Source organism: Leuresthes tenuis, unplaced genomic scaffold (assembly GCF_036924035.1).
Source record: "Leuresthes tenuis unplaced genomic scaffold, fLeuTen1.0.hap1 SCAF_2, whole genome shotgun sequence".
NCBI lineage: Eukaryota > Metazoa > Chordata > Actinopteri > Atheriniformes > Atherinopsidae > Leuresthes > Leuresthes tenuis.
The window spans coordinates 1,769,480-1,793,626 of NW_027325356.1; the positions used below are offsets into that span (position 1 = coordinate 1,769,480).

The 24,147-nt window shown below is 44.4% G+C and overlaps 1 protein-coding gene across 1 annotated transcript in view; it reads left to right on the forward strand.

Moving 5' to 3' along the window:
• The first annotated feature begins 438 nt into the window (after window positions 1–438).
• The window catches only part of LOC140301414 (nuclear receptor ROR-alpha A-like), a 38,519-nt gene continuing 14,810 nt past the window's right edge, over window positions 439–24,147 (forward strand). The window contains exons 1-2 of the mRNA XM_072379842.1: window positions 439–516; window positions 15,614–15,699. Of these exons, the coding sequence (XP_072235943.1) occupies window positions 489–516; window positions 15,614–15,699 (114 nt within the window). The 5' untranslated portion in view covers window positions 439–488. The remainder of the gene's footprint in view (window positions 517–15,613; window positions 15,700–24,147) is intronic.

Sequence of the window (24,147 nt, forward strand, 5' to 3'; positions counted from 1 at the left end):
TCCTCTTTTTGGCCTTTTTTTGTCATTTTGTCTCTTGCTTCTGTTTTGTGATATTTTTATTCTAATTATTGCTTTTTGTGTCTCTTCGGGGTCTTTTGTCTCTGATGTGAATTTCACTTGTACATCTTCAGTCTCTCCTTGGTCATTTTTCTCCATCTTTTTGGTGCCATTTGCCTTTTTCGTGTCATTGCTTCTAATCTCCGTTTTCTTTGGTTTTCCTACATTTGATTTTGAAAATCAGAAAAAAAGAAATAGCGCTTCTAAAAACCTAAAAAACAAGTTGTGCCTGATCTGTGTTCTCATTGGCTGACAGGTGTGTCAGTCAGGGGGCGGGGTGCTGAGGGGCGGGCCCTGCGGGGTGACGTCACAGTCACATGGAGGCTCATGCGGTGCGGAGCAGCGAGAGGATGACAGAGCTGAGAGATCTGCTGCCGGTCACACACGCACAGCTCTGTGCTGCCGTCGCTGCATGAGTCGGGATTATAAATATGTATTTTGTCATTTCTGCCATGAAAGGTAAGTGAGTCCCGCGCGCGCGCGCGTGTCTGTGTTGTGAACTTTGTGTCAGAGCTGACTTAAATCAAAGATTTGTTGTCGCTGTTTGCGGGGATGCTCCACTCTGTCTCGGTTTCGGGCTCAGCTCTGCTTCAGGGTTTCAGGCGGTTGCAAAGCTCAGAAACACAACACCTCGCTATTCTGGGACTCAGATGAATGTAACTTTAAAGGAGCGGGTCTGTGGTGGCACCAGAACGTCCTGATGGGCTTCACTGAATGTGAGTGGGATGAAATCTGTGCGGATCCACGCTGAATGCATCCTGAGGGAGAATCTGCACTTTCCCATTAGTTTTAGGCTTTGGATCAGGCTGAAGTTTCTCAGTGAGCTCTGGACCGGCCCAAAAGGCTCATCTGTCCTCCTGAGGAGGACGAGCTCCAGACTCAGACAGATTCTGATTAGTTTCTGTGTGTTTTTGCACCTTTTTGGTGTCATTTTGGGAGTTTTTTGACGCTCTGGTTGATTCTCAGTCTCTTGTGTATGTTCTTTTGGTCATTTTGCATCTTTTTGTGACATGTTGGAGTTAAAGTGACATTTTGTGTTTTATTAGAGTATTTTCTTTCTTTTCGGCTCATGTTTTGATCCAAGCTGGTTATTCTTAATCTTCTTTGCATCTCTGTGGCTGTGAGTCTGTTTTATATCTTTCTTTCTTTATATCTTTCTGTACTTTTGAGTCTGTGTGGTAATTCTGTCGCTGTTATGGCCATTTAATTTCTCTTTAGTGGGTATTTTCTTTCTTTGGAAGTCATTCTGTGTCATTTTGCATTTTTATATTTGAGTCTCAGAGAAACTCTTTCTCCCTAATTCTTTTATTTATTTTTCTTTTGCCTATTTTTGCTCTTTTTGCGTCTCCATGTGGTCATTTTTGGCTCATTTCTGTTCTTTGTACACGTTGATGTGACTTTGCATCATTTTGGTTTAACTTGAACCCAAACGCAAACCGTAACCATGGCGACAGCCGTCAGGTTTTACTTATTAATAAGCATTTGATTTGTTTTTGATGTCCAGCTGTGGAAGAGTTAATAATAATAATGATAATAGATTTTATTTATAGACTCCTTTCTGGACAGTGAATGTCACATGAAAACCAATGCAACACAAACTATAATAACTATATATTATATATTATATATATCATTATTATTATTATTATTGTCTAGTATGAAATCATTGTAAATATTTATCATTTTTTGAGCTTCTCGACTAATTTGAATTTCCCCCACAGAGGGATGAATAAAGTCTTTTTCTATTAAATTCTAACAGGGAATAAAGAAAGAAAAGACCAAAAAAATCGGGTTAAAATGACACAGTTGCCTTTGTTAGGATTTATTTTTGTTTTAATTGGGATTTTCCAGAAGTTGTTGCAGTGTGCGCACGTATGTGTGCACGTACGTGCGCACGTGTGTGTGAGTGTGTGTTAAAGCTGTGAGAAAAAGCTGCAGGAGGTGTTTAGCCAGCCTGTTATGTCACAGGATTACAACAGCAGGAGATTATTTAACTGATGCTGGGGGGCGGGGGGGAGGAGGAGGGGAGATGACATCACTGCTGACATGATGTCATCTCAGCCACTGAAACGCATGAAAATATGTCTCGATTTGATGACCAGCAGAACTAAACGCTCATATTCTCATTCTTTGTTTCATAGTTTGGACTCAAGCTGAATTTTTCTGTTATTTGACCGTAAAAATGTGAACATCTAAACACATCTAACGAACTAAAGATCATTCTATTAACTCTATTCATGGGAAAGTTTGACAAGATAAATGCAGATTTCTATTGCACCAAATCGCGAGTTATTTAAAGGGACTTTAAAGATGAATTAAATTAATTCAAATCCAAATTAGTCCAGTTAATTTAAAGCTAATTTAAAATAAATAAGTAGCCGAGCTAAAGAAACCAACAGATTAACTGAAACTTCTCTCTGATCCTGAGCTGCACGAGGCGACTGTGGAGAGAAAAAACTCCTTTTAACAGGAAGAAACCTCCATCAGAACCAGAACCAGGAAGAAACCTCCATCAGAACCAGAACCAGGAAGGGTCCATCTGCCTGGACCAGCTGGGGCTGAGAGGACAGGAAAGAGGGGACAACAAGCAGCGTAACACCAGGCCAGAGATACCTGCTGAGAGAGAGAAACACAAGTTAATGACAGCGATGATGTCAGAGGGAGGAGAGGTGCATCATGGGAGCTCCCCCAGCAGGCTGGGCCTATAGCAGCAGAACTATGGGATGTTTCAGGCTCCCCTGAGCCATCCCTAACTATAAGCTTTATCAGAAAGGAAAGTTTCAGCCTGATCTTACAGGTAGAGAGGGTGTCTGCTTCCTGAAGCCAAACTGGCAGCTGGTTCCACAGAGAGGGGCCTGATAACTGAAGGCTCTGCCTCCCATTCTGCTTTTAGGGGCCTGATAACTGAAGGCTCTGCCTCCCATTCTGCTTTTAAGGGCCTGATAACTGAAGGCTCTGCCTCCCATTCTGCTTTTAGGGGCCTGATAACTGAAGGCTCTGCCTCCCTTTCTGCTTTTAGGGGCCTGATAACTGAAGGCTCTGCCTCCCATTCTGCTTTTAGGGGCCTGATAACTGAAGGCTCTGCCTCCCATTCTGCTTTTAGGGGCCTGATAACTGAAGGCTCTGCCTCCCATTCTGCTTTTAGGGGCCTGATAACTGAAGGCTCTGCCTCCCATTCTGCTTTTAGGGGCCTGATAACTGAAGGCTCTGCCTCCCATTCTGCTTTTAGGGGCCTGATAACTGAAGGCTCTGCCTCCCATTCTGCTTTTAGGGGCCTGATAACTGAAGGCTCTGCCTCCCATTCTGCTTTTAGGGGCCTGATAACTGAAGGCTCTGCCTCCCATTCTGCTTTTAGAAACTCTGGGAACCACAAGGAAACCTGCAGCCTGAGAGCAAAGTGCTCTGTTGGGGAAATATCCAACTGTGAGATCTTTAAGATGTGATGGAGCTCGGTCATTAAGAGCTTTATATGTGAGGAGAAGAATCTTAAATTCTATTCTGAATCTAACAGGGAGCCAATGAAGAGAAGCTAAAACTGGAGAAACATGATCTCTGCTGTTAGTTCTCATCAGAACTCTGGCTGCAGGGTTTTGGATCAGCTGGAGGCTTTTCAGAGAATATGTGGGACAGCCCAATAATAAAGAATTACAGTAGTCCAGTCCTGAAGGAACAGATGCATGGAGCAGTTTCTCTGCATCACCCTGAGACAGGATGGTCCTGATTTATTACGAAGGTGAAAGAAGGCAGAAACCTGTTTTATATGAGAGTTAAAGGACAGATTCTGGTCAGAAATAACTCCAAGGTTCCTCACTGTAGAACTAGAAGCCAAAGAAATACCATCTAGAGTAACTATATAACCAAACAATTTCTCCCTGAAGCGCTCAGGTCCAAAGAGAAGAACTTCAGTTTGTCTGAATTTAGAAGCAGACAGTTCTGAGTCATCCAGGTCTTTATGTCTTTAAGACAGGCTTGTAGTCTGACCAACCTGTAGGTTTCACCTGGTTTCATAGATAAGTACAGCTGAGTATCATCAGCATAACAATGGGACTTTATGCCATGCTGTCTGATAATGTTACCTAATGGAAACATGTATAAAGTAAAAAGAATCGGTCCAAGCACAGAACCCTGAGGAACTCCCTGACTCATTCGAATGTGTTAGGAGGACTCATCATTTATATGGACTGGAATCTATCAGATAAATATGACTAAACCAGCCTAATGCAGTTCCTTTAATCTTAATCTTCAGGAATTACACCCTGGCCTACATAAACAAGCACAAGCCGCAGTTATCCAGGAATTATCCATGGCCTCTGCTGGCAGCTTTATATCTGCTCGTTTGTTAAGCCTCTTAATTAATTAATCCAGTTTGCTGGTGGCTTGTGGTGCGTTCAAGTTCAGCCTGGATTTACTGACCTCCATCTCCGGCTCTTCTGTTCACAGCAGCTTTTGTTATGTCTCTGAAAAGCTGCAGAAAAGGATCAAAACTGGGAAATGTTGTTGCTGTTATTCTGTTCTTTTTCCCCAGAGGAGCAGCAGATGAAGCAGGAGGTTGTTTTGTGGTCCCCAGCAAACCTTGACACGTTTTAAAGGCTGAACCACGGCCCGCTTTCATCTGGTCTCTGAAACATTTTTATTTCTTCTGAGCTTTCAGATAATTTATCCATCAGGGATTCGTTTTGGCGTTTCTGGAGTAAACAGCGGCGGCTCATTAGCCTTCACTTAGAGCCGCTATCCTGCTAATTACACTTTGTACCGTGGGATCTCTGCTGCCTCCACTGGGAAAAGTCTGGAAGGTTCAAGTGTTCATCTGAAGCTTTGAGTGTCGTTACTTTAAATGCAGAATAAGACACCTCTGGCCACAACTTCCAGCTGATTCTGAGCCAGAATAGTGGCTCCAAGGCGGCTCGTGTTTTCGCCTGTAATTAAATCTTCACATATTGTCTCCGTTAAAGGTGCTTAATTAGCTCAACATCTGGATGTTCACAGCTGATGTCTTTTAGGAGGGTTTTTATCACTATTTAACCTGATTCCAGAACATTTTCTTCATTCAACCAGGAAATAAAAGCTCTTCTGGACACGATGGGTTCTGGGTTCTGCAGTAATTAGCACAACGATGCACAGAACTGAAGATGTGAGGAAAAGGGACGTTTAAAGCGTTAAATTAAGCTTCTTCTTCTTCTCAGATTGCTTCGGCGCACTGACGACGGGAGAATTTGTGTGAATTTACTCGGTTTGTTTGAAAGGGACTTTAAAGATGAATTAAATTAATTCAAATCCAAATTAGTCCAGTTCATTTAAAGCTAATTTAAAATAAATAAGTAGCCAATAAGTATCCTGGAGACAATAATCTCTCCAGGATGGGACGTCTGAGCAGATTCTGAGGACAGTCGAGACGATAAAAAACACGCTTTCATGGTTTCATCATTTGTGTGAATCACAAAGATAACAACAAAGCTGCATATTTATCAAAATCAACTGTAACTTTAGCATTTTCTTTACACTTCAACCCTGATAAAGATCAGCTCATGTGAGTTATTCATGACACAAGCATGAGATTTCCTTCTTTTCACCTGAAACCGCCTGTGCACACGGATGAGGAATCGTCATCGGCAGAATGATGCGTTTCAGCAGGAAAGACGATGAAAACGTGCTGATTAATGGTAGTTTAATGATGACTCATCCAATGATGACGTCCGTCCCGGACACAGACTGGACTGGATAGTTTAGTGGTATCATTGCCACCTTTCATGTTTATGTTTATGCATTTAGCTTTTAGCTTTTAGCATTTTATCCAAAGCGACTCACAGGTAGGCAGGTAGGGGCCTTGCCCAAGGACCCCTACTGGAGGTACCTTTCATGCAGGGGATTTGAACCCAGGTCTCCCACATGAAAGGTGGCAATCATACCACTACTATCCAGTCCCCTCATGTGGGAGACCTGGGTTCAAATCCCCTGCATGAAAGGTATTACCTCCAGTAGGGGTCCTTAGGCAAGACCCTATCTGCCTACCTGTAAGTTACTTTGGATAAAATGCTAAATGCTAAAAGCTAAATGCATAAACATAAACATGTCTGCCCATTCTCCCGTTTCTCTGACTTGAGGTTCCATGTTTGGGGCGTCCGTGCTGGCTGGAGGTCTGCTCCGGTCATTTGGTCGTAGGGGGCCCAAAGCAAGGCTCGAGGGGGAAAAAAAGGCGGGAAATAAAATCATGCACATGTGTAATAGCCTACGTTTTTTACATTTATGCTCCCTGTGTGACCGTTCTGTGTATCAGAGGTCTGCATTGGGACTGGGTCCCAACTAAAATCTAGCTAAAAAAAAAACACTGCGGATCGTGATGTATCCTAGCAACAGGATGTTAATAAATGATGTGGAAAGGAAGCTCAAAGAAGGTCTTTACAGCACAAAAACAAAGCAAGGCAAGAAGTTTGGAGAAGTTTCTCAATTGTCTGTGAATCTCTTTATTAACAGCCTATAAATGTTTTCTCCTCCGGGACGATAAAGATCAATGCATTTCTATTATTGTGCGGGCATAAATTCTCAAAGTTTTGCGGCTGCGGGTGGGAGTGGTCTGAAATTCAGCAGGAGCAGGATGAAGAAAACACGCAGGGCTCTACTGTGTATTTTAAAAGAACTTAATAAAGCGCTCATATGAGTTTGTTAATTCAATATCTGTACAGAGATATGTACATTTCTTTGACATTAAAAGTATGTTTTGTAACAGTCAAAGTTATACTGCAGTGGATCCTGAAGCATTACTTCACCCAGAGGAGGCGTCAGCATCATCACTGGCTCTCCATTGGCTCAGATTTAGTTTCCCGTGGAAGCAGAACGAATCCGACAGACGCAGAGCGAGTGCAGCTCAGAGCTTTTTCTGGGCCAAAGCAGTTTTCAGGGCGAGCAGAACGAGGAATCCTGCTCTTTGATCTAAAACATGCACTTTTAATTCAATTAAACTTACCTGATTTAACAAAGACCTAAAACTGGTGTGAGTGGGTCCAACAGCCTGAAGGTTGGCGGTTCGATGCCCAGTCTCACTGCTCAAAGACTGGAGGGGTGGCAGTTCAGTTAGTGTGTGGCATCTGTCTCTATGAGTGTGACCCTGTGCACGTGCACGTGCACGTGTGTGTCAGCAGGCTGGCAGCTGGATGGGTGAAAAGCGGAGGACAGATTTCTCGTGTATGAATGAGAATAAATGTGATGTTAATCTTAAAAAAGGTGCTGCTGGTGCAGAGGAAGCCTTCAGCTGAAATGTTTCCTTTCACCTCAGAGAGAACACTTTAACTCTGGAGTAAACACAAAGCTGAGGGCTCGGTTATTGTTTGGACCCGCCGGAGAGGTGTCGGATCCCCAACTGTGGCTGATGAACAAGCTGCCGCCGCCGCCGCTGAGCGGCTGAGTCGCTGCTCCATGTGTGCTGCCATATGTCTGCCGTTATTACGCCACGCTGAGGCCGTCTGGATGCTGGGCGACAGATTAAAGGACGGAGCTGCGACATGTGGGGCCCTCCTTCCACACCTGCCCGCGAGCAGCGCTGTGACCTATGACCCTGAGCCGAGGATCTGAATGTGTCAGAGCTGCCATAAGATGGTTCAACCGCTCATTCTGCAGCTCTGTTCCCTTAAAACATGCTTTTAAAGGTTTTTCTTTGGCTCTTAAAGCAGCCGAGAAACGATCAGACTCTAGTTTTATTGGTCGGATTTAACTGCTTCACTTTCCCAAGCCGAGCCCCGCCGCCTCCTTCGTTCTCCTGAAGGCTGGCGTCTGAGTTTAAATGCTGACAGTAACGGCTGCCCCTGTGGTTCAGGTTCAGGTTATCTCACCTGAGATGAGGTGGAAATAAAACCAAATGTTCTGCTCTGCGGGCCCCACCTTAAAGGTTCGGGCCGGTCTCAAAGGTTCTGAGCTGAAATGTCTCCCCAGGAACATCTTTCACTTCCTGGAAATGGTTCCTCACAGATATCATCAGCTTTCCTCGGCCGTTTCCTGTTTGGCTTCCAGTTGAAAACACGTCGGTTTGATAATGAAGTTGTTCTGAGACGTTTTCCTCCTCTGAGCACCTTGGAAACGGGTGAAGTTGAACCTCAGACCCCCCCCAGTCTGACTGGAAGAGGAAGAAAGGATGCCGAGCCGAATGACGGCTGTTTTATCTGAGAGGAGGAGGCGGGATGATGAGGAGGACCGGGCTCTCCAGGGGCGCCTCGCTCCAGCTCCAACACGCCGGTGCTGAAAGCTTCCAAACACGAGTGTTTGAGCAGCAGATGTTGGAGCCGGGTGACGAACATGAAAGCTTTGAGTGCGTTTGATGGCTGCCTCTCTGACAGCTGATGAGTCATTAAACCAATTCCCCCTCAGCTTCGCTGATGTAAGGAGAGGAAGAGCAGCACGCCGTCACATCTGACTTCTGAAACGGGTCAATCTCAGCTCGCTTACCGGAGCTCCGCCCTGACTCGCTGGCTCGAATTATCTCATCTTAACGGTTCATTCGAAGCGACTCTTCACCGAGACAGACAAAGAGTTGTGTGTTGCAGTAAGGCGAGGTGGAAAAGGTCTGACCTCAGGGTGACTCAGGAGGCATCTGCAGGCGCCGGGGAAACCGTCTTTCACCCCAGAGGCGGCGCTGAATGTCCGATTCTGTCATGAAACGGTCAAAAAACACCGACCTTTTTACTTTGGACAAAGCTAAATAAGGTCCTTTGGTGCGGTTCATAGGCGAGTTTATTTTATAGAACAATGCAACAACAAGGTGATTCAAAGAGCTTTACAGAGACATTAAAACAGGAGAAATAAAAAGCAGGATTTAGAATTTAAACAAAAGAAAGAAATAAGAACAATAGATAAAATCAGGAGTTAAAATATGATTCCATTTTGAAACTCAAGCTTATTCAAAAGCAGCTGAAAATAGATGTTTCTTCAACCTGGACTTAAATACTGAGAGTTTCAGCTGATCTGAGGCTTTCTGGGAGTTTGTTCCAGACATGTGGAGCATAGAAGCTGAATGCAGCTTCTCCAGGTCTGGTTCTGACTCTGGGAACTGATAAAGAACCGGATCCAGATGACCTGAGGGGTCTGGGAGGTTCATAGTGGGTCAGGAGGTCACTGATGCATTTTGGACCATTCAGAGCTTTATAGACCGGCATCAGAACTTTAAAGTCTATCCTCTGATGGACCAGCATCAGAACTTTAAAGTCTATCCTCTGATGGACCGGCATCAGAACCTTAAAGTCTATCCTCTGATGGACCGGCAGCCGGTGGAAAGACCTCACAGCTGGACTGATGTGCTCCACTTCTTTGGTCTCAGTGAGGACTCCAGCAGCTCTGGATGAGCTGCAGTTGTCTAACTCATATGGTCCATTTCAGAGGGTGAGCCAGTTACAGCACATATTCTAGATGGATCAGAGCCCACGTGCTCATATTCTGCTCATCATGAACACATTAAAAGGGCTGAAATTAGTTATTAAAGTTTGGACTTTATGAAACGATGCAGAAATGGAAAAAGATGCAGCATTATTTGTGATAAACAGTATTTCTTTATGTCTGCTCCGTTTAACGAAGGCAGCATTGGAGCAGAGAAGGAGCTGTTAGAGGTGGATGTGATGATCTGGCAGAAGGTTTCATGCGACTGCTGAAGCTGATGTGCAAACCAAACCGCTTCGCTTCATTTTTCCACTCAGCAGTCTTTGTTCGGTATGTGAAACCACAACTGAGACAAAAAAAGCAGCTTTCCACCTCTGTGCTTCACACAGTGTCTGAAGTTCTGTTTGCACAAGAGCAACGAAAGTGCTTTAGAAACCTTTGTGCATCCAGTTTTACACCGTTTTGTGCCTAAATGGCGTAAATCTTACAGGTAATGTGACCCTTTCAGTGTGAAAGCTGCTTCCACACTAATCTGCTTCAAAGTTAGACAGAAAATCACAAGAAGCTTTTTATTTCCTCGTTTCTTACCCACTCAACACCCCTCATCCGCCTCTTATTACCTCGACTCTTCCTCTTCTCAAGAGGAAGACAAACACTGTGGCCTTGGCAGGCTCTGCGGGGGAGGCTGGTGGACGTGAAAACAAAGCAGATGTTTGCAGCTGGAAGTATAAATATCCACTCCTCCCAGATCAGCTCTAATTTCAGGCGGCGGCTTTGTTCAGCCTCCTCTTTGATGTTGAAATGCAAAATTCAGACGGGATTAACATTCAGAGAGCTAATTACTGCAGTGTGTGTGTTGTGTCTGTTTGCATCATTTGGTGTGTGCGTTTTGAGGTTGTGCACGAGACTGCTGAGCAAATGTAGAAGATGCTCTGAAACAGGTTTGTGCAGAGAGGAAAACTCAGAGGCAGCACCTGTTCACCTGAGCGCAGCTTGTTGACTCAGATTAAGTCATGTGATGCTGGACCGACTCCATCCTGGAGATCAACACTCTGCAGGGGCTGGATCAGCCGCAGCAGACCTCAAACTGAGCCAAATCCCCCAAAGCCATTTGCAGAAATGTGGCTCTGAGGCTGCAGGGGAAGTCCACCGTACCCACTTCTGTACCCCTGAGCAGACAAACTGCTCGCTGTGGGAGCCGAAAGGTCTCAAAGCGCCTGCTGCCAGGTGTCCAGAAGTGTGGCCTTATTTCCACGTTGTTTTGCCTTTTAGTCTTCCAGGAAACCTCTGCTCAGACCAGACATTTCCACTCTTAGAAGTGATGAACAGGCAGTGCTCTGCGGTCACAGAGTAGCGTCTGGTTTCTACTGAACTGATGGCTGTGCGTGCGTGAGCCCCGGCTTCAGGAGACGGTGAGGTTACCACAAGCAGCAGGGCTGGTTTGGGGCATCCTGTGTGTTGTTGTGTGTCCTGTGTTGTTGCCCTAACCTCTGTGAAGGTAGAGGTAGAACCTCTGTGGAGGTAGAACCTTTGTGAAGGTAGAACCTTTGTGAAGGTAGAACCTGTGTGTCCTGTGTTGTTGCCCTAACCTTTGAAGGTAGAACCTGTGTGTCCTGTGTTGTCTGCAGCAGAACTCACAGTGACGCTCGGAAAATAGCAAAGATCGTGTTTTAGGCACAATAATAAAGTCCATTCCAAAAATTATACAACTTATATCATTTACTTGTACTTATAGTAGAACCTTTGAGGAGGTAGAACCTTTGAGGAGGTAGAACCTGTGTGTTGTTGTGTGTCCTGTGTTGTCTGCAGCTGAGCTCACAGGAAAGGTCGTGTTGCTGGTTTCAGGCACCATAATAAAGTCCATTCACTGTAGAAATGATTGCATTTCAGCTGGTCCAGTTTGCTGATCGCTCAGGGATTAAAAACCGTGCAGAAGTGAAGTAGAACCTCTGTGGAGGTAGAACCTTTGGGGAGATAGAACCTTTGGGGAGGTAGAACCTTTGTGGAAGTAGAACCTTTGTGGAAGTAGAGCCTTTGTGGAGGTAGAACCTTTGTGGAGGTAGAACCTTTGTGGAGGTAGAACCTTTGTGGAAGTAGAACCTTTGTGGAGGTAGAACCTTTGTGGAGGTAGAACCTTTGGGGAAGTAGAACCTTTGTGGAAGTTGAACCTTTGTGGAAGTAGAACCTTTGTGGAAGTAGAGCCTTTGTGGAGGTAGAACTTTGTGGAAGTAGAACCTTTGTGGATCACTGTAGAAATGATTGCATTTCAGCTGGTTCAGTTTGCTGATCGCTCAGGGATTAAAAACCGTGCAGAAGTGAAGTAGAACCTCTGTGGAGGTAGAACCTTTGGGGAGATAGAACCTTTGGGGAGGTAGAACCTTTGTGGAAGTAGAACCTTTGTGGAAGTAGAGCCTTTGTGGAGGTAGAACCTTTGTGGAGGTAGAACCTTTGTGGAGGTAGAACCTTTGTGGAAGTAGAACCTTTGTGGAGGTAGAACCTTTGTGGAGGTAGAACCTTTGGGGAAGTAGAACCTTTGTGGAAGTTGAACCTTTGTGGAAGTAGAACCTTTGTGGAAGTAGAGCCTTTGTGGAGGTAGAACTTTGTGGAAGTAGAACCTTTGTGGATCACTGTAGAAATGATTGCATTTCAGCTGGTTCAGTTTGCTGATCGCTCAGGGATTAAAAACCGTGCAGAAGTGAAGTAGAACCTCTGTGGAGGTAGAACCTTTGGGGAGATAGAACCTTTGGGGAAGTAGAACCTTTGTGGAAGTTGAACCTTTGTGGAAGTAGAACCTTTGTGGAAGTAGAGCCTTTGTGGAGGTAGAACTTTGTGGAAGTAGAACCTTTGTGGAAGTAGAACCTTTGTGGAGGTAGAACCTTTGTAGAAGTTGAACCTCGTGTTGCTGGTTTTAGGCACCATAATAAAGTCCATTCACTGTAGAAATGATTGCGTTTCAGCTGGTTCAGTTTGCTGATCGCTCAGGGATTAAAAACCGTGCAGAACTGAAGTAGAACCTTTGGGGAGGTAGAACCTTTGTGAAGGTAGAACCTTTGTGAAGGTAGAACCTTTGGGGAAGTTGAACCTTTGTGAAGGTAGAACCTTTGTGGAGGTAGAACCTTTGTGGAAGTAGAACCTTTGTGGAGGTAGAACCTTTGGGGAAGTTGAACCTTTGTGAAGGTAGAACCTTTGTGAAGGTAGAACCTTTGGGGAAGTTGAACCTTTGTGAAGGTAGAACCTTTGTGGAGGTAGAACCTTTGTGGAGGTAGAACCTTTGTGGAGGTAGAACCTTTGTGGAAGTAGAACCTCTGTGGAGGTAGAACCTTTGTGGAGGTAGAACCTTTGGGGAAGTAGAACCTTTGTGGAAGTTGAACCTTTGTGGAAGTAGAACCTTTGTGGAAGTAGAGCCTTTGTGGAAGTAGAACCTTTGTGGAGGTAGAACCTTTGTGGAGGTAGAACCTTTGTGGAGGTAGAACCTTTGGGGAAGTAGAACCTTTGTGGAAGTTGAACCTTTGTGGAAGTAGAACCTTTGTGGAAGTAGAGCCTTTGTGGAGGTAGAACTTTGTGGAAGTAGAACCTTTGTGGAAGTAGAACCTTTGTGGAGGTAGAACCTTTGTGGAAGTTGAACCTCGTGTTGCTGGTTTTAGGCACCATAATAAAGTCCATTCACTGTAGAAATGATTGCGTTTCAGCTGGTTCAGTTTGCTGATCGCTCAGGGATTAAAAACCGTGCAGAACTGAAGTAGAACCTTTGGGGAGGTAGAACCTTTGTGAAGGTAGAACCTTTGTGGAGGTAGAACCTTTGTGGAAGTAGAACCTTTGTGGAGGTAGAACCTTTGGGGAAGTTGAACCTTTGTGAAGGTAGAACCTTTGTGGAGGTAGAACCTTTGTGGAAGTAGAACCTTTGTGAAGGTAGAACCTTTGGGGAAGTTGAACCTTTGTGGAGGTAGAACCTTTGTGGAAGTAGAACCTTTGTAGAAGTTGAACCTCGTGTTGCTGGTTTTAGGCACCATAATAAAGTCCATTCACTGTAGAAATGATTGCATTTCAGCTGGTTCAGTTTGCTGATGGCTCAGGGATTAAAAACCGTGCAGAAGTGAAGTAGAACCTCTGTGGAGGTAGAACCTTTGTGGAGGTAGAACCTTTGTGGAAGTAGAACCTTTGTGGAGGTAGAACCTTTGGGGAAGTTGAACCTTTGTGAAGGTAGAACCTTTGTGGAGGTAGAACCTTTGTGGAAGTAGAACCTTTGTGAAGGTAGAACCTTTGGGGAAGTTGAACCTTTGTGGAGGTAGAACCTTTGTGGAAGTAGAACCTTTGTAGAAGTTGAACCTCGTGTTGCTGGTTTTAGGCACCATAATAAAGTCCATTCACTGTAGAAATGATTGCATTTCAGCTGGTTCAGTTTGCTGATCGCTCAGGGATTAAAAACCGTGCAGAAGTGAAGTAGAACCTCTGTGGAGGTAGAACCTTTGTGAAGGTTGAGCCTTTGTGGAAGTAGAACCTCTGTGGAGGTAGAACCTTTGTGGAGGTAGAACCTTTGTAGAAGTTGAACCTCGTGTTGCTGGTTTTAGGCACCATAATAAAGTCCATTCACTGTAGAAATGATTGCATTTCAGCTGGTTCAGTTTGCTGATCGCTCAGGGATTAAAAACCGTGCAGAAGTGAAGTAGAACCTCTGTGGAGGTAGAACCTTTGGGGAGGTAGAACCTCTGTGGAAGTAGAACCTTTGTAGAGGTAGAACTTCTGTGGAGGTAGAACCTTTGGGGAGGTTGAACCTTTGTGAAGGTAGAACCTCTGTGGAGGTAGAACCTTTGTAGAGGTAGAACTTCTGTGGAGGTAGAACCTTTGGGGAGGTTGAACCTTTGTGAAGGTAGAACCTCTGTGGAGGTAGAACCTTTGGGGAGGTTGAACCTTTGTGGAAGTAGAACCTCGTGTTGCTGGTTTTAGGCACCATAATAAAGTCCATTCACTGTAGAAATGATTGCATTTCAGCTGGTTCAGTTTGCTGATCGCTCAGGGATTAAAAACCGTGCAGAAGTGCTGGACTTAACGGAGAACACGGCGCTGGGATGATACCACGAAGCTCGGTTAGTTAAAGCTGATGTGTGGTACTGAAAGCAAAGGTAATCCCATCCAGAGTGAAGATGTGGGGACATTAAAAGTCTTGCAGGCTTTTATGTGTGGAACCATCGGATTGGTTTTATGTGGCTTTGAGGTGAAATGAAGCCAAAATGTAAAATAAGCGACGGGTTGGGGGTTAGCATGCATAAAGGGAAGAGTATGAGAGTGGCTGTAGTTTAATGAGGAGGCACTCTTACTGTGCTGGAGTTAATCTGACGCCTGCTGTGGCTGAGTGGGTTCAACAGAGGATCAGGCGGATCAGCTGGTCGGCCCCTCTGAACGGGGGGGGCACACAAGGTCAAACAGGGCGCAGTTATGTGTTGTGATGTCCGATTGATTTTGCTGCTGATCCCAGTGTACTTTAAAACATTTAATCAGCCGTTGAACTTCAGGTTGAGTCCCGTGAAAGCAGAGAACAGTCAGAGCAGCTTCTCACCGGCTGCATTTTAAGGTTTGCTTCCTGTTTTCTACAACTTTAGAACTAGAGTCTCCACACCTTGTTGTTTGAATGTGTTTGTGGTGCTAATGGTTCTGCGCTCTTGCATAACTTCCCTCGGCTAAATATAGCAGCTCACAGCTGAGCTGTCACTGTTGCAAAATGCCGGCACTTTAAATACACACAGTCAGTGTTTTCAGGCTGAGTCTGAGCCGTCTGACAGATGACAAACACAGTTTAACTCCTTATTGTTGTCCTTATGGATCATTTTATGCAGATTTCCCATGATGCTCCTCTCCACTACTTCATGGTTGAAACAGATGAAGTTTTTCAGTGAAAGACTTGCTGATATTTGGTCTGTGTTTGAAATCATCTGGTTCAAAGTCGAGATGAAAGCTTTTCCTGAACATCTGTTTGTTTGGAACAGCTGGATTACCACAGATTCCTTCAGTCCAAAGTTCTCTCGGGATGCTAATTGAACCAGTTTTGCTGTTACGAGTTAATATGGCTTTCTCACTTTCATGCTTTGGTTCTGCTCTTCAGAACAAATTCCTCATCATCTGCAGCCTGTTGTCATCGAACCTGAAGCTGAACCCTTCTGCTGCTTTGAAGCTCTGTCACTGACCTCCTTTATTTCCTCTGCAGCTCAGATTGAAATCATCCCCTGTAAGATCTGCGGTGATAAATCATCAGGGATCCACTATGGAGTGATCACCTGTGAAGGCTGCAAGGTAAGCCCCGCCCCCTCCTCTGCACATTAACACTTCCTGTTGTTGTTCCACTCATCCTTTCATTTGATTTTTGACGGTAAAACGTCTGATGATCCAGGCAGGAAGTCGGGCTGAATCTAGGCCAAGCAAAGATTATACAACTTATATAATTTACTTGTACTTATAGTAGAACCTTTGTGGAGGTAGAACCTTTGGGGAAGTAGAACCTTTGGGGAAGTAGAACATTTGGGGAAGTAGAACCTTTGTGGACGTAGAACCTTTGTGGGAGTAGAACCTTTGTGGAGGTAGAACCTTTGTGGAGGTAGAACCTTTGGGGAAGTAGAACCTTTGTGAAGGTAGAACCTTTGTGGAGGTAGAACCTCTGTGGAAGTAGAAACTTTGTGGAGGTAGAACCTTTGGGGAAGTTGAACCTCTGTGGAAGTAGAACCTTTATGGAAGTAGAACCTTTGTGGAGGTAGAACCTTTGGGGAAGTAGAACCTTTGTGAAGGTAGAACCTTTGTGGAGGTAGAACCTCTGTGGATGTATAACCTTTGGGGAAGTTGAACCTCTGTGGAAGTAGAACCTTTGGGGAAGTAGAACCTTTGTGGAAGTAGAACCTTTGTGAAGGTAGAACCTTTGTGGAAGTAGAACCTTTGTGAAGGTAGAGCCTTTGTGGAAGTAGAACCTTTGTGGATGTAGAACATTTGGGGAAGTTGAACCTTTGTGGAAGTAGAACCTTTGGGGAAGTAGAACCTTTGTGGAAGTAGAACCTTTGTGAAGGTAGAACCTTTGTGGAAGTAGAACCTTTGTGAAGGTAGAACCTTTGTGGAAGTAGAACCTTTGTGGGGGTAGAACCTTTGTGGAGGTAGAACTTTTGTGGAAGTAGAACCTTTGTGGATGTATAACCTTTGGGGAAGTTGAACCTCTGTGGAAGTAGAACCTTTGGGGAAGTAGAACCTTTGTGAAGGTAGAGCCTTTGTGGAAGTAGAACCTTTGTGGATGTATAACCTTTGGGGAAGTTGAACCTCTGTGGAAGTAGAACCTTTGGGGAAGTAGAACCTTTGTGGAAGTAGAACCTTTGTGAAGGTAGAACCTTTGTGGAAGTAGAACCTTTGTGAAGGTAGAGCCTTTGTGGAAGTAGAACCTTTGTGGATGTAGAACATTTGGGGAAGTTGAACCTCTGTGGAAGTAGAACCTTTGGGGAAGTAGAACCTTTGTGAAGGTAGAACCTTTGTGGAAGTAGAACCTTTGTGAAGGTAGAACCTTTGTGGAAGTAGAACCTTTGTGGGGGTAGAACCTTTGTGGAGGTAGAACTTTTGTGGAAGTAGAACCTTTGGGGAGGTAGAACCTTTGTGGAGGTAGAACTTTTGTGGAAGTAGAACCTTTGGGGAAGTTGAACCTCTGTGGAAGTAGAACCTTTGGGGAAGTAGAACCTTTGTGGAAGTAGAACCTTTGTGAAGGTAGAACCTTTGTGGAAGTAGAACCTTTGTGGGGGTAGAACCTTTGTGGAGGTAGAACTTTTGTGGAAGTAGAACCTTTGGGGAGGTAGAACCTTTGTGGAAGTAGAGCCTTTGTGAAGGTAGAACCTTTGTGGAAGTAGAACCTCTGTGGAGGTAGAACCTTTGTGGAAGTAGACCCTCTGTGGAGGTAGAACCTTTGTGGAGGTAGAACCTTTGTGGAGGTAGAACCTCTGTGGAGGTAGAACCTTTGTGGAGGTAGAATCTTTGGGGAAGTAGAACCTTTGTGGATGTAGAACCTTTGGGGAAGTTGAACCTCTGTGGAAGTAGAACCTTTGGGGAAGTAGAACCTTTGTGGAGGTAGAACCTTTGTAGATGTAGAACCTTTGGGGACGTTGAACCTCTGTGGAAGTAGAACCTTTGTGGACGTAGAACCTTTGGTGAAGTTTAACCTTTGTGGAGGTAGAACCTTTGGGTAGGTAGAACCTTTGTGAAGGTAGAACCTTTGGGTAGGTAGAACCTTTGTGAAGGTAGAACCTTTGTGGAAGTAGAACCTTTGTGGAAGTAGAACCTTTGTGGAAGTAGAACCTTTGTAGATGTAGAACCTTTGGGGAAGTTGAACCTCTGTGGAGGTAGAACCTTTGGGTAGGTAGAACCTTTGTGAAGGTAGAACCTTTGGGTAGGTAGAACCTTTGTGAAGGTAGAACCTTTGTGGAAGTAGAACCTTTGGGGAAGTAGAACCTTTGTGAAGGTAGAATCTTTGGGGAAGTAGAACCTTTGTGGATGTAGAACCTTTGGGGAAGTAGAACCTCTGTGGAAGTAGAACCTTTGGGGAAGTAGAACCTTTGTGGAGGTAGAACCTTTGTAGATGTAGAACCTTTGGGGAAGTTGAACCTCTGTGGAAGTAGAACCTTTGGGGAAGTAGAACATTTGGGGAAGTAGAACCTCTGTGGAAGTAGAACCTTTGGGGAAGTTGAACCTCTGTGGACGTAGAACCTTTGGTGAAGTTTAACCTTTGTGGAGGTAAAACCTTTGTGGAGGTAGAACCTCTGTGGAGGTAGAACCTTTGTGGAGGTAGAATCTTTGGGGAAGTAGAACCTTTGTGGATGTAGAACCTTTGGGGAAGTTGAACCTCTGTGGAAGTAGAACCTTTGTGGAAGTAGAACCTTTGTGGAAGTAGAACCTTTGTGGAAGTAGAACCTTTGGGGAGGTAGAACCTTTGTGAAGGTAGAACCCTTCATGTCCATGTGTCCATGACAGATGCAGTTTTGAGCGTCTTAGCCTCAGACGACTGGGACACAGTTCCCTTCACAGCTTTCTGATGGAAACACAGGACTTTCACACAGAAGTTTTGGGTTTGTGGCCCAAGTGAAACCTTATTTTTAAGACTTTATTTCCTTTTCTTTTCGGGTTCATTTATGCCACTTTGGATGACCTGTGCTGTCCGACTATCACAATTGCTGATTTTTCTGTTACTTATTCCTTAATTGATAACTTTGTCCACAACAACACAAAATAAATGTTAAAATATGTAAAAATATAAGTTCCTTAGTTCCACCTTTGGAAGGCTCGACTGCAACCAACTTTATTGCTTTTTGGGGCAGCAGGTGCTTGTGTTTCAGTTGGATTCAGCTGTTTTTTAGGCTTTAAAACAGCTGATTTTATTTGTACTTCATATTAACTTTACATCCATATCTTCTTCTTGACGTTGCCTCAGATTTTCTGTGCAGGAACTGAAAAAATAAGTAAAAACATGAAATCCAAACTCCCATCTGGGCGCAGCGTGCTGCCGATCAGGCTGTGGATGCAGCCGAGTTTCAGATTTTTGGAGCTTTGCTGTAAAACCGAAGGCCCAGCTTTAGTCTCAGAGACAGGGTGCAGCAGCGATGCCTCTGAACTCGCACTCTTCCCTCCCGTCTCAGGGTTTCTTCAGGCGGAGTCAGCAGAGTAACGCCACCTTTGGGGAAGTAGAACCTTTGTGAAGGTAGAACCTTTGTGAAGGTAGAACCTTTGTGGAGGTAGAACCTTTGTGGAGGTAGAACCTCTGTGGAGGTAGAACTTTTGTGGAAGTAGAACCTTTGTGGATGTATAACCTTTGGGGAAGTTGAACCTCTGTGGAAGTAGAACCTTTGGGGAAGTTGAACCTCTGTGGAAGTAGAACCTTTGGGGAAGTAGAACCTTTGTGGAAGTAGAACCTTTGTGAAGGTAGAACCTTTGTGGAGGTAGAACCTTTGTGAAGGTAGAGCCTTTGTGGAAGTAGAACCTTTGTGGATGTATAACCTTTGGGGAAGTTGAACCTCTGTGGAAGTAGAACCTTTGGGGAAGTAGAACCTTTGTGGAAGTAGAACCTTTGTGAAGGTAGAACCTTTGTGGAAGTAGAACCTTTGTGAAGGTAGAGCCTTTGTGGAAGTAGAACCTTTGTGGATGTAGAACATTTGGGGAAGTTGAACCTCTGTGGAAGTAGAACCTTTGGGGAAGTAGAACCTTTGTGAAGGTAGAACCTTTGTGGAAGTAGAACCTTTGTGAAGGTAGAACCTTTGTGGAAGTAGAACCTTTGTGGGGGTAGAACCTTTGTGGAGGTAGAACTTTTGTGGAAGTAGAACCTTTGGGGAGGTAGAACCTTTGTGGAGGTAGAACTTTTGTGGAAGTAGAACCTTTGGGGAAGTTGAACCTCTGTGGAAGTAGAACCTTTGGGGAAGTAGAACCTTTGTGGAAGTAGAACCTTTGTGAAGGTAGAACCTTTGTGGAAGTAGAACCTCTGTGGAGGTAGAACCTTTGAGGAGGTAGAATCTTTGGGGAAGTAGAACCTTTGTGGATGTAGAACCTTTGGGGAAGTTGAACCTCTGTGGAAGTAGAACCTTTGGGGAAGTAGAACCTTTGTGGAGGTAGAACCTTTGTAGATGTAGAACCTTTGGGGACGTTGAACCTCTGTGGAAGTAGAACCTTTGTGGACGTAGAACCTTTGGTGAAGTTTAACCTTTGTGGAGGTAGAACCTTTGGGTAGGTAGAACCTTTGTGAAGGTAGAACCTTTGGGTAGGTAGAACCTTTGTGAAGGTAGAACCTTTGTGGAAGTAGAACCTTTGTGGAAGTAGAACCTTTGTGGAAGTAGAACCTTTGTAGATGTAGAACCTTTGGGGAAGTTGAACCTCTGTGGAGGTAGAACCTTTGGGTAGGTAGAACCTTTGTGAAGGTAGAACCTTTGGGTAGGTAGAACCTTTGTGAAGGTAGAACCTTTGTGGAAGTAGAACCTTTGGGGAAGTAGAACCTTTGTGAAGGTAGAATCTTTGGGGAAGTAGAACCTTTGTGGATGTAGAACCTTTGGGGAAGTAGAACCTCTGTGGAAGTAGAACCTTTGGGGAAGTAGAACCTTTGTGGAGGTAGAACCTTTGTAGATGTAGAACCTTTGGGGAAGTTGAACCTCTGTGGAAGTAGAACCTTTGGGGAAGTAGAACATTTGGGGAAGTAGAACCTCTGTGGAAGTAGAACCTTTGGGGAAGTTGAACCTCTGTGGACGTAGAACCTTTGGTGAAGTTTAACCTTTGTGGAGGTAAAACCTTTGTGGAGGTAGAACCTCTGTGGAGGTAGAACCTTTGTGGAGGTAGAATCTTTGGGGAAGTAGAACCTTTGTGGATGTAGAACCTTTGGGGAAGTTGAACCTCTGTGGAAGTAGAACCTTTGGGGAAGTAGAACCTTTGTGGAGGTAGAACCTTTGGTGAAGTTTAACCTTTGTGAAGGTAGAACCTTTGGGTAGGTAGAACCTTTGTGGAAGTAGAACCTTTGTGGAAGTAGAACCTTTGTGGAAGTAGAACCTTTGGGGAGGTAGAACCTTTGTGAAGGTAGAACCCTTCATGTCCATGTGTCCATGACAGATGCAGTTTTGAGCGTCTTAGCCTCAGACGACTGGGACACAGTTCCCTTCACAGCTTTCTGATGGAAACACAGGACTTTCACACAGAAGTTTTGGGTTTGTGGCCCAAGTGAAACCTTATTTTTAAGACTTTATTTCCTTTTCTTTTCGGGTTCATTTATGCCACTTTGGATGACCTGTGCTGTCCGACTATCACAATTGCTGATTTTTCTGTTACTTATTCCTTAATTGATAACTTTGTCCACAACAACACAAAATAAATGTTAAAATATGTAAAAATATAAGTTCCTTAGTTCCACCTTTGGAAGGCTCGACTGCAACCAACTTTATTGCTTTTTGGGGCAGCAGGTGCTTGTGTTTCAGTTGGATTCAGCTGTTTTTTAGGCTTTAAAACAGCTGATTTTATTTGTACTTCATATTAACTTTACATCCATATCTTCTTCTTGACGTTGCCTCAGATTTTCTGTGCAGGAACTGAAAAAATAAGTAAAAACATGAAATCCAAACTCCCATCTGGGCGCAGCGTGCTGCCGATCAGGCTGTGGATGCAGCCGAGTTTCAGATTTTTGGAGCTTTGCTGTAAAACCGAAGGCCCAGCTTTAGTCTCAGAGACAGGGTGCAGCAGCGATGCCTCTGAACTCGCACTCTTCCCTCCCGTCTCAGGGTTTCTTCAGGCGGAGTCAGCAGAGTAACGCCACCTTTGGGGAAGTAGAACCTTTGTGAAGGTAGAACCTTTGTGAAGGTAGAACCTTTGTGGAGGTAGAACCTTTGTGGAGGTAGAACCTCTGTGGAGGTAGAACTTTTGTGGAAGTAGAACCTTTGTGGATGTATAACCTTTGGGGAAGTTGAACCTCTGTGGAAGTAGAACCTTTGGGGAAGTTGAACCTCTGTGGAAGTAGAACCTTTGGGGAAGTAGAACCTTTGTGGAAGTAGAACCTTTGTGAAGGTAGAACCTTTGTGGAGGTAGAACCTTTGTGAAGGTAGAGCCTTTGTGGAAGTAGAACCTTTGTGGATGTATAACCTTTGGGGAAGTTGAACCTCTGTGGAAGTAGAACCTTTGGGGAAGTAGAACCTTTGTGGAAGTAGAACCTTTGTGAAGGTAGAACCTTTGTGGAAGTAGAACCTTTGTGAAGGTAGAGCCTTTGTGGAAGTAGAACCTTTGTGGATGTAGAACATTTGGGGAAGTTGAACCTCTGTGGAAGTAGAACCTTTGGGGAAGTAGAACCTTTGTGAAGGTAGAACCTTTGTGGAAGTAGAACCTTTGTGAAGGTAGAACCTTTGTGGAAGTAGAACCTTTGTGGGGGTAGAACCTTTGTGGAGGTAGAACTTTTGTGGAAGTAGAACCTTTGGGGAGGTAGAACCTTTGTGGAGGTAGAACTTTTGTGGAAGTAGAACCTTTGGGGAAGTTGAACCTCTGTGGAAGTAGAACCTTTGGGGAAGTAGAACCTTTGTGGAAGTAGAACCTTTGTGAAGGTAGAACCTTTGTGGAAGTAGAACCTCTGTGGAGGTAGAACCTTTGTGGAGGTAGAATCTTTGGGGAAGTAGAACCTTTGTGGATGTAGAACCTTTGGGGAAGTTGAACCTCTGTGGAAGTAGAACCTTTGGGGAAGTAGAACCTTTGTGGAGGTAGAACCTTTGTAGATGTAGAACCTTTGGGGACGTTGAACCTCTGTGGAAGTAGAACCTTTGTGGACGTAGAACCTTTGGTGAAGTTTAACCTTTGTGGAGGTAGAACCTTTGGGTAGGTAGAACCTTTGTGAAGGTAGAACCTTTGGGTAGGTAGAACCTTTGTGAAGGTAGAGCCTTTGTGGAAGTAGAACCTTTGTGGATGTATAACCTTTGGGGAAGTTGAACCTCTGTGGAAGTAGAACCTTTGGGGAAGTAGAACCTTTGTGGAAGTAGAACCTTTGTGAAGGTAGAGCCTTTGTGGAAGTAGAACCTTTGTGGATGTAGAACATTTGGGGAAGTTGAACCTCTGTGGAAGTAGAACCTTTGGGGAAGTAGAACCTTTGTGAAGGTAGAACCTTTGTGGAAGTAGAACCTTTGTGAAGGTAGAACCTTTGTGGAAGTAGAACCTTTGTGGGGGTAGAACCTTTGTGGAGGTAGAACTTTTGTGGAAGTAGAACCTTTGGGGAGGTAGAACCTTTGTGGAGGTAGAACTTTTGTGGAAGTAGAACCTTTGGGGAAGTTGAACCTCTGTGGAAGTAGAACCTTTGGGGAAGTAGAACCTTTGTGGAAGTAGAACCTTTGTGAAGGTAGAACCTTTGTGGAAGTAGAACCTTTGTGGGGGTAGAACCTTTGTGGAGGTAGAACTTTTGTGGAAGTAGAACCTTTGGGGAGGTAGAACCTTTGTGGAAGTAGAGCCTTTGTGAAGGTAGAACCTTTGTGGAAGTAGAACCTCTGTGGAGGTAGAACCTTTGTGGAAGTAGACCCTCTGTGGAGGTAGAACCTTTGTGGAGGTAGAACCTTTGTGGAGGTAGAACCTCTGTGGAGGTAGAACCTTTGTGGAGGTAGAATCTTTGGGGAAGTAGAACCTTTGTGGATGTAGAACCTTTGGGGAAGTTGAACCTCTGTGGAAGTAGAACCTTTGGGGAAGTAGAACCTTTGTGGAGGTAGAACCTTTGTAGATGTAGAACCTTTGGGGAAGTTGAACCTCTGTGGAAGTAGAACCTTTGTGGACGTAGAACCTTTGGTGAAGTTTAACCTTTGTGGAGGTAGAACCTTTGGGTAGGTAGAACCTTTGTGAAGGTAGAACCTTTGGGTAGGTAGAACCTTTGTGAAGGTAGAACCTTTGTGGAAGTAGAACCTTTAGGGAAGTAGAACCTCTGTGGAAGTAGAACCTTTGTGAAGGTAGAACCTTTGGGGAAGTAGAACCTCTGTGGAGGTAGAACCTTACTTATTCCTTAATTGATAACTTTGTCCACAACACACAAAATAAATGTTAAAATATGTAAAAATATAAGTTCCTTAGTTCCACCTTTGGAAGGCTCGACTGCAACCAACTTTATTGCTTTTTGGGGCAGCAGGTGCTTGTGTTTGAGTTGGATTCAGCTGTTTTTAGGCTTCATATTACTTCATTTTAACTTTACATCCATATCTTCTTCTTGACATTGCCTCAGATTTGCTGTGCAGGAACAGTAAA